Source organism: Balaenoptera borealis (genome assembly GCF_965194805.1).
Source record: "Balaenoptera borealis genome assembly, chromosome: 4".
NCBI lineage: Eukaryota > Metazoa > Chordata > Mammalia > Artiodactyla > Balaenopteridae > Balaenoptera > Balaenoptera borealis.
In genome coordinates, this window is record NC_138861.1 from 131,550,056 (window position 1) to 131,562,292 (window position 12,237).

General features: G+C 33.5%; 1 protein-coding gene across 1 annotated transcript in view; it reads left to right on the top strand.

Moving 5' to 3' along the window:
• The window catches only part of ADAD1 (adenosine deaminase domain containing 1), a 48,619-nt gene that overhangs the window by 22,842 nt on the left and 13,540 nt on the right, over positions 1–12,237 (top strand). Inside the window, exons 8-9 of the mRNA XM_082389912.1 lie at positions 784–1,013; positions 10,228–10,465. Of these exons, the coding sequence (XP_082246038.1) occupies positions 784–1,013; positions 10,228–10,465 (468 nt within the window). The remainder of the gene's footprint in view (positions 1–783; positions 1,014–10,227; positions 10,466–12,237) is intronic.

A 12,237-nucleotide genomic window follows, 5' to 3' on the forward strand; every position in this document is an offset into this window, starting at 1 on the left:
ACAGGCAAACACAAAAAGAAAGTAAAATTCACTTCAAGTCCAACCATCTAGAGATAACTGCGGTTTATAGTTTGTTTAAAAGCCTCCCCGTAACACCTTTGAAAACAAGAGTGAGTGTTTCTCTTGAGAGAAACCTCAAGAAAAATAATTTTAGATTTTATTGTTTTAACATATTTTATTGGAGGTGAATCTTGAATATAAATTGTCAGTTTTCTTTTTTTCATTCTCTAATTTTGTAGTGTTTAAAAATTTTCATATGGAGAAAGGAAATAACTCACAAACTATGGCAGGGACAAAAATTAGGTTTTCATTTGATTTTAAGGGACACAAAGAATGGCAATAATATGAAATTTATCCTTGCTGGAAGCTCTAAATATGGTTAATTTCTGTTTGGTTTTAATTTTGTGGAACGAAGTCACTCCATCCTACCTTGCTTTGGGTTTGCATCTATTTCTGTTACTGGAATTAAATGTACACTGGCAAGTTAAATACGTTTGAGGACAGTTCTTAGGTACATGCAGATTTTACTTTGTCGGCTTTGGGGTTTTTTGTTTTTTTTTTTTTAACATCTTTATTGGAGTATAATTGCTTTACAATGGTGTGTTAGTTTCTGCTTCGTAACAAAGTGAATCAGTTATACATATACATATATCCCCATATCTCCTCCCTCTTGCGTCTCCCTCCCACCCTCCCTATCCCACCCCTCTAGGTGGCCGCATAGCACAGGGAGATGAGCTCAGGGCTTTGGTTTTTAAAGGAAGAATCTTTCTTTTCTTTCTCTAGGCGTCTTAATCCACATTCTGTGTCTGCATTTGAAGCCAATGAAGAGCTGAGTCTCCATGTGGCTGTTGAAGGCAAAATTCATCTGACTGTCTACTGCCCTGCAGATGTTGTTAATAGAGTAAGCAGCATGGCCTCAAGTGACAAACTGACGAGATGGGGAGTGCTTGGTGTACAGGGAGCATTGCTGAGTCAGTTTATACAGCCAGTTTATATCAACAATATACTTGTTGGTGAGTCGGATTACAGTACCTCTTGGCCTCTTTCACTAAGTCATTTCACTATATTTTATTTACCAGTGTAAAATCAGAATTTGCATGCATGAAGCTTTACTTAAGGTAAAATTCAGATCCACTATTTTGTTGAGGTTTTCATTTCATGGTAACTGGTCATCACATTTAGTATAATATGACTTTTGCCATCTTATCAGGAGGCTAATAAGAATTAATATTTTACATTAGGCAATTACATGTATTCTGTCTTAAATGTATACTTTTGTACAGTATTCGATTTTCCCCTTTCTTTTGGAAGAAGATGCTTCTTTGAACCTATCAAATTTAAAAGCTTATATTTAGTTATTCCTGAACTAAAAAATATTAAAGGCCCATTTTGGTTCTTTCTTACTTTTATGCTTTTTTTATACATTTGGTTATGATTTGGATCCTTTTGATTTGTGAAGTGAGTGGGAAGTAACTAGAACACAAATAATGTGAACTAGTAATTTATTTCTTTCTTTGGTAGGGGCTATTATAGAATGCTGTATTTATATTTGAATGGTTTTCCAGATATTATCCCATTGACAGACATTTTGGGCACTCAAATCTATAGTTTTCATAAAGCCCTACGAGTTTCAAAGCTTCAGTTACCCTTGGGAAACAATTTAAATACTACCATTACTTGGCTGTTCTTTGTTTACTGTTAATTTTTGGTAATGATGGCCCATATGCAAGCTTTGGATCCTCACATGAGTAGTAGTTTTACTTTTAGAAAGTGCTGTTTCTTTTATTCTTGTGGTTTTTTGTTGCTGTTGTTCTGTATATTTTATACCCATTTCTTTAGGAATTTCTCCTATAGACAGTATTTTTTGAGTTCCATGTATATACAAAATATTGTATTTTCTTGCCATTTTTGTTTGGTTTGGCTTTAATAAATGATAAAAAGGAAATAATAGTTATTTATTTTTCTAATATTAAGCTTATTTTCTTTTTTAGGAAACCTATTACTTGGTTCACAATTCAAAAGATTCAAAAGGGTATTCCGTGAAGTCTTCCTTCTATCCTAGTGCCCTGGGAACCCATTTTACCTCTGTGGCATCCATTGTTACTAGTTTGTTTTTCTTTCCAAAGATAATTTATGCTTATAAAAGTAAATGCATACTTTTTTTGTATTTTACACCAGTGGGATCATACAATTCATACTTCTCTGCACCTTGCTCTTTTCATTTAGCAAAGTGTCTTGGAAATTTTTCCATATGAGTATATGAAGAATTTTTCATTATTATAATTCATAACTCTATGGTATTTCTTTGTACAAACGTATTATAATTTATTTAACCAGTTGTGGGCTGATGGAACGTTAGATTGTTTTTAATCTTTTGCAGCTACCAAATACTATCGTGAATCATGACCTTATTACATTTGTTATTGACACATGTAAAATATATCTATAAAATGAATTCCTAGAAGTAGAGTTGCAGGTCAAAGAGGTATGCATTTGCAATTTTGAAAACTATTACCAAGTTACCCTCCAAATCATATTCTCACTAGCAATATTTGAGAGTGCCTGTTTGCTCACACCCTAAAAAGTGGTTATTTCTAACTCTTTTTCCAAATATTTATTCTTGTAGATGATTTATTTCTTAGATTTAATTTGGGTACCAAAATTATGCTTTATGATGTTTTCTTTTAGTCAGTTCAGATACTCTGTCAGACATTTCAAACTTTTCTCAATCTTCTTTAGGAAAGGCTATTTTTGTTCTTGATAAATGTCTAATAAATGTCTGCATTCTCTAGAGTCACAAGTTTGGCATGCAAGGCTTTCTTTGACTTTCGTGAAGAAAGATATTTTACAGTTTGTCTTTTGTATGACATAACTCCGTACTATATTTAGTTTCTTAAAAGGGTAGAATCTTAAATAGATTCTTTTAGAATTATTTAGTATTTAGTGGTTTGGACAGGGGCTTAAAAATTAGATCTCATCATTTTGCCTGTCATCTTGCACGTAGCAGTAGGAATACTAGGTAGCAATAAAAATACTATAAAACTTGGTAAAATTGCTTCTGATCTCTTTCTTTGCATCTTTATGGGACATATCTAAAGTTAATTAATTGGTGTTCTCTCTGGCATAACCTAAACAGATTTTAATGTTTGTTAAAAATGCAGATTTCTCAGCCTCTTAAGATCTCTACTGTATGTCTGGGGGATAGCCCCAGGAATATATGTTTTAAAAGAGCACCACCAGATGATTCTGATACAGATGATGTGAATGGCTCACTTTGAGAAATACTCAAAGTGTCTGTATACTTAAAAGTGTGATATGTACAGCTAAAAGAATCTTAAAGAGTTTATTGAACTAGTCGTGTAGTACAGCTTCTCACTTATTATGCAAACTCTTTTTTTTTCTTTTTTTTTTAATCAGTCATCAATTTTATACACATCACTGTATACATGTCAATCCCAATCGCCCAATTCAGCACACCACCATCCCCAACCCATCGCAGTTTTCCCCCCTTGGTGTCCATATGTTTGTTCTCTACATCTGTGTCTCAACTTCTGCCCTGCAACCTGGTTCATCTGTACCATTTTTCTAGGTTCCACATACATGTGTTAATATACGATATTGGTTTTTCTCTTTCTGACTTACTTCACTCTGTATGACAGTCTCTAGATGCATCCACGTCTCAACAAATGACTCAATTTCGTTCCTTTTTATGGCTGAGTAATATTCCATTGTATATATATACCACAAATTCTTTATCCATTTGTCTGTTGATGGGCATTTAGGTTGCTTCCATGACCTGGCTATTGTAAATAGTGCTGCAGTGAACATTGGGGGTGCATGTGTCTTTTTGAATTACGGTTTTCTCTGGGTATATGCCCAGTAGTGGGATTGCTGGGTCATATGGTAATTCTATTTTTAGTTTTTTAAGGAACCTCCATATTGTTCTCCATAGTGGCTGTATCAATTTACATTCCCACCAACAGTGCAAGAGGTTTCCCTTTTCTCCACACCCTCTCCAGCATTTGTTGTTTGTAGATTTTCTGATGATGCCCATTCTAACTGGTGTGAGGTGATACCTCATTGTAGTTTTGATTTTCATTTCTCTAATAATTAGTGATGTTGAGCATCTTTTCATGTACCTTTTGGCCTTCTGTATGTCTTCTTTGGAGAAATGTCTATTTAGGTCTTCTGCCCATTTTTGGATTGGGGTGTTTGTTTCTTTAATATTGAGCTGAATGAGCTGTTTATATATTTTGGAGATTAATCCTTTGTCTGTTGATTGGTTTGCAAATATTTTCTCCCATTCTGAGGGTTGTCTTTTCGTCTTGTTTATGGTTTCCTTTGCTGTGCAAACACTTTGAAGTTTCATTAGGTCCCATTTGTTTATTTTTGTTTTTATTTCCATTACTCTAGGAGGTGGATCAAAAAAGATCTTGCTGTGATTTATGTCAAAGAGTGTTCATCCTATATTTTCCTCTAAGAGTTTTATAGTGTCCAGTCTTACATTTAGGTCTCTAATCCATTTTGAGTTTATTTTTGTGTATGGTGTTAGGGAGTATTCTAATTTCATTCTTTTACATGTAGCTGTCCAGTTTTCCCAGCACCACTTATTGAAGAGACTGTCTTTTCTCCATTGTATATCTTTGCCTCCTTTGTCATAGATTAGTTGACCATAGGTGCGTGGGTTTATCTCTGGGCTTTCTATCTTGTTCCATTGATCTATGTTTCTATTTTTGTGCCAGTACCATATTGTCTTGATTACTGTAGCTTTGTAGTATAGTCTGAAGTCAGGGAGTCTGATTCCTCCAGCTTCATTTTTTTCCCTCAAGACTGCTTTGGCTATTCAGGGTCTTTTGTGTCTCCATACAAATTTTAAGATGATTTGTTCTAGTTCCGTAAAGAATGCCATTGGTAATTCGATAGGGATTGCATTGAATCTGTAGATTGCTTTGGGTAGTAGAGTCATTTTCACAGTGTTGATTCTTCCAATCCAAGAACATGGTATATCTCTCCATCTGTTGGTATCATCTTTAATTTCTTTCATCAGTGTCTTATAGTTTTCTGCATACAGGTCTTTTGTCTCCCTAGGTAGGTTTATTCCTAGGTATTTTATTCTTTTTGTTGCAATGGTAAATGGGAGTGTTTCCATAATTTCTCTTTCAGCTTTTTCATCAGTAGTGTATAGGAATGCAAGAGATTTCTGTGCATCAATTTTGTATCCTGCAACTTTACCAAATTCATTAATTAACGCTAGCAGTTTTCTGGTGGCAGTTTTAGGATTCTCTATGTATAATATCATGTCATCTGCAAACAGTGACAGTTTTACTTCTTCTTTTCCAATTTGTATTCCTTTTATTTCTTTTTCTTCTCTGATTGCCATGGCTAGGACTTCCAGAACTATGTTGAATAATAGTGGTGAAAGTGGACATCCTTGTCTTGTTCCTGATCTTAGAGGAAATGCTTTCAGTTTTTCACCATTGAGAATGATGTTTGCTGTGGGTTTGTCATATATGGCCTTTATTATGTTGAGGTAGGTTCCCTCTATGCCCACTTTCTGGAGAGTTTTTATCATAAATGGGTGTTGAATTTTGTCAAAAGCTTTTTCTGCATCTATTGAGATGAGCATATGGTTTTTATTCTTCAATTTGTTAATATGGTGTATCACATTGATTGATTTGCGTATATTGAAGAATCCTTGCATCCCTGGGATAAATCCCACTTGATCGTGGTGTATGATCCTTTTAATGTGTTGTTGGATTCTGTTTGCTAGTATTTTGTTGAGGATTTTTGCATCTATATTCATCAGTGATATTGGTCTGTAATTCTCTTTTTTTGTAGTGTCTTTGTCTGGTTTTGGTATCAGGGTGATGGTGGCCTCATAGAATGAGATTGGGAGTGTTCCTTCCTCTGCAATATTTTGGAAGAGTTTGAGAAGGATGGGTGTTAGCTCTTCTCTAAATGTTTGATAGAATTCACCCGTGAAGCCATCTGGTCCTGGACTTTTGTTTGTTTGGAAAATTTTTAATCACAGTTCCCATTTTTTTGATGATGGCCATTTTGACTGGTGTGAGGTGATACCTCATTGTAGTTTTGATTTGCATTTCTCTAATAATTAGCGATGTTGAGCATCTTTTCATGTGCCTCGTGGCCATCTGTATGTCTTCACAAACTCTTTTTATGCCATTTCTGATAGAGGATCATCTAACCCTACCTTAAAAGGATCCAATAATGTGGAGTATAAGATTTAAAGACAATCTATTCCATTATTGATTGCTCCAATTGTTTTTAAAAATTACTGTTTAGAATTGAAATTTGTTTCCCTTTAATTCTGAACTAAATGACAATACAGATTAAATCTAATTATTTGATGATAATGACCTGTCCCCTTTTCTCTTAAGTCTTATGAAATCTTTTGCAATTCTTTATTTTGATTCTTAAAAACCTAAGTTATTTTAATAGATCAATTAAAAATGGAGAGATTATTATAAGACTTCATTTAACTTTTCAGAAAGTTTTCGGAAACTAATTTTATACTGTAGATGTTCTCAGATAATTCATTTTGTCATTTTATGGTGATAGTCTTTCTTTTTTAAGAAAAAAGTGTTAAGTTTGCAGTGCAAAAAGGCACTATTATTTGTATAGAAAATAATCCAGAGTAATCTGGAAAAAAAATCATTTTGCTTAGTTATTAAAAGAGCTGGATTTATATTAGTTTTCAAGCTTTTTGAGGTATATTTGCAAATTTGTTATCCTGTTAAGATAAAGTTATCTGAATAAATACCTCAAGAATGTTTATCCAGAGGTGTTTCCATTCAGGAGTCCTTTTCATACGCTGATTTGAATTGCACAGTTCCATTATAGGGAATACTAAATTCTGATTCCCTCTTAGTGAAGGAATCTATTTTCAACATAGTTCATGAACTTTGAAGAAGCTTGTGATAACCTTAGAGATTCTGTTGTTCATTTCTTTCTTTCTTTCTTTTTTTTTTTTCAGGTCAGTAATAGGAGGTTTAGAATGTTAATAAAATACATGCCCAAAATCATTCAGTTTGCCTACTGGCAGAGCCTGGACTCATACTCAGTTTTCATAACTTCTCATGCTTCTGCCTTTTGTATTAAATTGAACTTTGACAGCTTTGTCTGAGCCTAGCCAGTGACTAGAATCTCACTATTGTGTCTGTTAAACTTGACACTCTTGAAAGGCAGGTGCTTTGCGACCCTCATCTTGGTCTGGTTTGTACCAGGAAGTCAGTAAATGTTTCATGGATAAATGCTTTGAGTCAGCATGTTTTATTTTTTAAAGTGCTTTTATTTTTCTTCTTAATACTAATTCTGCCACCTGGAACGCTTGAAAAATAAATTTTAACTATTATTCTTTACTCTTGTTGCATTTCAGGTTCACCTGGATGGCTTTTAAAATAATATGGGAATGGCATTGGTGTTAATATCCCCATCCTTACTGATTCTAATGTGTATCCAGAATTGATGATTACTGCTCTCTGATAATCTAATCTTTTATGTTCCTTTTTCATCAGGTGTTTATTGAGCCACCTACTATACGCTAGGTGCTGTGCACTGTTACATAACTCTCAGGGGCACCATTCACATAAAATATAGAATGAGAATTAAGAATACAAAGATAAGATGCTTCTGCCTTCATGTCTTCTCCTATCTAGACATCATTTGTGTTTCACAGGAGCATGATTTGTTTTCTCTAGACGTTCTGTAATTTGTGGGTGGCGGTATTAAAATGTAATGCCTCAGACTAAATATGATGTTTCAGATATGATATGAGTAGTGCATAGTTCTATAATAATGCTGAATTCTTTGACTTAGAGACTGTATTTTTATTAATGCAGCTTCAGTTTGTATGGGCACACCTCAAAGATATTGTGGGTTCAGTTCCAGGCCACCACAATAAAGTGAATATCACAATAAAGTGAGTCACATGAAGTTTTTGGTTTCCCAGTGCACATAAAAGTTATGTTTACACTATACTATAGTCTGTTAAGTGTGCAATAGCGTTATGTCTAAAAAAAAGCAAGCGTACATACCTTAATTTAAAAGTACTTTATTGCTGAAAAAGGCTAAACATCATCTGACAACACAGGGTTGCCAGAAACCTTCAATTTGTAAAAATCATAATATCTGCAAAGTGCAATAAAGCAAAGTGCAATAAATTGAGGTATGCCTTCATTACCTGTTTCAGCAGCTGTTTCTATTCACTTATATTAACTTACGGTAGACTAAGGTCCTGAGAACTTTTCTTTTTTTTTTTTAATTTAATTTTATTTATTTTTTTATACAGCAGGTTCTTATTAGTTATCCATTTTATACATATTAGTGTATATATATCAAGCCCAACTGAGACCTTTTGATGCAGAAAAGTTCTCAGGTCAGGTTTGCTATAGTCTTTGCTAAGATTTAACCTTTGCCTTTAATCTTTGAGTTTTATGTTATTATTTCAAATCATTTTAGATGAATCAAATCAAAATTATGTGATATAATTTTAGAGATATATTTTCCTGGGAACAAGATTTAGCCTCAAGATATAATCAAAATCATACCTCAGATATAGTTAATAATTAAAGCATACATATATAAATGGAGAAAGTAAAATTTGTAATAAAATATTAATATACTTGATTTTTTTCTATTAAATTTTATACCACCACATTAAAACATCTAGGTGAAACAATTTGATGTTTAGAGAATCTTAACGTGGGGTTACTGGTAGGTTTTTTTGTTTTCGTTTTCCAAATGTTATCTTGCTGTTTTAGGCACAACCAATGTCATTATCTTATTACAGTATGTCTTAGTCTGTTTGGGCTGCTACCAAAAAACAAAAAAATACCATAGACTGGGTGGATTAAACAATAAACAATTTATTTCTCACGGTTCTGGGGGCTGGGAAGTTCAAGATCAAAGGGCTGAGAGATTCAGTGTCTGCTGAGGACCTGCTTTCTGCTTCATAGATGACTGTCTTCTCAGTATTTCCTCCTACAGTGGGAGGGGTTAGGGGCTCTTTTATCATAAGGGCACCAATTCCATTCATGAGAGCTCTGACCCTCATAACTTAATCACCTTGCAAAGGCCTCACCTCCAAATACCATCACATTGGGGATCAGGTTTCAGTATATGAATTTTGTGGGGACACATTTAGTCTGTAGTACAGTGTGTAATACGTAACATTTTTTTTTTAATCCATGTTTTCTGTTCATTATAGGTACAATGACTATTCCACAGACCTTATTTCTTCTTAACTTTGTTCCTATGTCTAAGTATATCTTAACTAGCCTGCATTAGTCAGTATCTCTTGATTTGGAACATTCAAAGGAGTGCTTAGAAAAAGAGTGTCAGAAGCAACTCATTTTCTTTTTACATCATTTTCTAGTTCCCAAATAATCATAGTGAGTGTAAGCCCAGTAGCCATCTCAACAGTTCCAGTGATGTGAAAACAAAACTTTATCTGTGAAATATGTCTAGTGGTATATAAAGATTCTCTTGTTGTGAGAATTTCAGACCCTCTAAGGAGGAAAGAGATCTGCTTTGGAATTATTAATTTTTAAATAGGAATGACTGTTCCCTAACTTCTGTTTTAAGTTTGATGCAGCCCATTTTTTTATACTAATCATCTTCTTGAGCTGTCTTCTTCAACAGTAATTTTAACTGAGAACTCAAAGCTTTTGGCATTGGCCACAGTTATAATCAGAAATGGTCATTCTTTAAATTACTTCGTGTTGTGAAACTAAACCATGTGGTATTGGAACAGTTGCAATCTGTGGCTCTCAGATGTGGAAAAATAACATACTTTAACCAACTATTTCTCAGCTACATATATCTGCTATATTATGTGCTGGTTTCATGTTGTAATCTTAGAAATCAATACAGAATGAGCCAGTTCTCTCTGGCAGAACCCTGTAAAAGTACTGATTTGTTTCTTGTCAGGTCTGGCTTTTTGCTTTTATTCATTGGAATGTCAATTCATTATTTTCTGTGGAAAATTCTTTTTTGAATGGAAATTCTGACTATTATTACCTTGTCTTGATTCTGGTAAAGAGTATAGAAGTAGCTACTAAGAGTAGAAGTAGGAAAGAGAAGATTGCAAGATACAGGATAAAGAAGTGAACTATTTACAATTAAACTTTTATTTATATCCTTTTTTTCGGTATAGTCTTTTCATAATGAACTTCTGAGTATTTACTTTGTTTTTGCTTTGCTTTCTAGGTGATGGGAATTGCAGCGATACTAGAGGCTTAGAAATTGCTATAAAGCAACGTGTTGATGATGCACTCACTTCAAAACTTCCAATGTTTTACTTGGTCAACAGACCTCATATTAGTTTAGTACCTTCTGCATATCCATTTCAAACAAACTTGGAATATAAATTCCTGAGTCTGAATTGGGCACAAGGGGACATTTCTTTGGAGATTGTGGATGGCCTAAGTGGGAAGATCACCGAAAGGTTAGCGTCACTAATTTCTTCAAAAATCACATATTAAGCAAGACAATACATTTTAATATGATTTTTAAAAACTGTCTTGTTTTTTGAATACAATTTTTTGAATTGTGATTAATAATAATAATAGTTATCAAGTGTGACTATGTTGCAGGCATTGTACTAATTAAAAAACTTTTTTTTCCTGATGAGAACACAGGCCTGGAGAAGTTATATAATTTACCAAAGTTACGTAGTAAGTGGTGGAGCCAGTATTCAAAATCAGTCTCCAGATCCTTTGTTTCTCTAGTGATCATTAGCATTAGAATTATATAATGTATTTGTTTTAAAAATTCAGTTTTTCCTACTGAATCTGAACGTCTGGATTTAGGGCTCCGGAATCTGTATTTTTGACGACTTTCCCAAATATTATTTATGTACACTTGAGTGTGAGAACTATTGTACTATGTTATACTGCTTTCTTATAAAAACCCTGTGGGTTAGGTGATATTGTTGCTTTTTTTTACAGGTAAAGAAACTGAGATTCAAGCTAGTTTAAATATCTTGCTTAAAGTCACCCAACTATTAAGTGACACAACTAGGATTCTGATCTGGGATTTTATTTACAAAGCCTTTGTTCTTAGCCATAATACATTATGCCTTTTAGACATTTCTTTGTAATATCCCTGACATTGATTATCAGGTAAAATTAAAATCCTCCTTTTGGTGTGAACATACATTTATAATGTGGTAATGAATAATGTTAAAAGTTTAAGTGCCTAAATTTGCTTTCTTTGTGAAAGACAAATTAATCTTAAATTAAGATCACATACAAATGTTTCTTGGTATGAACTCAGTCAAGCATACTATTGATTATTTCAACTAGGATGAATTATACTACTTTTGCATTGAGTCAGCATAAAGAAGTGTGTTTCTGTTAATAACAGACTACACACATACAAACAAAACAGGTCTTCTGTGGAAGACATTAAAAAACTGTTTACTGAGGGACTTCCCTGGTGCTGCAGTGGTTAAGACTCCATGCTTCCAATATGGGGGGCATGGGTTTGATCCCTGGTCAGGGAACTAATATACCCCATATGCCACATGGCAAGGCCAAAAAAATAATAATAAAAAAACTGTTTACTGAAAACATAAAATAATAGTATAACAAAGATGAAATTAATGTAAAATGAGCTTAACTCATTTATTATGGCTAAGTGCTTGCCAGGTGATTGCAAACACAAAGAAAGGAGATATGATCTGATTATTCATCCCCAAAGCATTACATAAGGCAAAGAACACTTTAGCAATATAATCCACGAAGAAGAACAGTTCTGAGTAACTGCAACAAATAACATAGTATCAACCTTCATAAGGCAGAAATTACAGAAAATAAGAGGATAAATAGAAATACACTATTAGTTGAGGCAATAATTCACCTCTTTCAGTTCATAGTAGGTTGAGTAAACAAAACAATAAGCAAGAATATAACAGTCTTAAATAACAGTAAGGTAGATTTGATTAATTTCTTTAAAACCCTGTACCATAAAATATAAAATATACCTGCTTTTCAAGAACCTGCAGAACATTAACAAAAATTGACCATATGTTAGGCCACAAAGAAAACCTGAAATTCGAAGAAGTAAAAGTGATGTAGACAGTGTTCTCTGATTATGATGCAATCAAACTGTAAATAACAAAATCAGAATATTTAAAAACCACTTTCATTGGGAAAAAGAAGTTCTCCAACTTTTGGCTCAAAGAGGAAATATAAAATGAAACCACAGAATATTTAG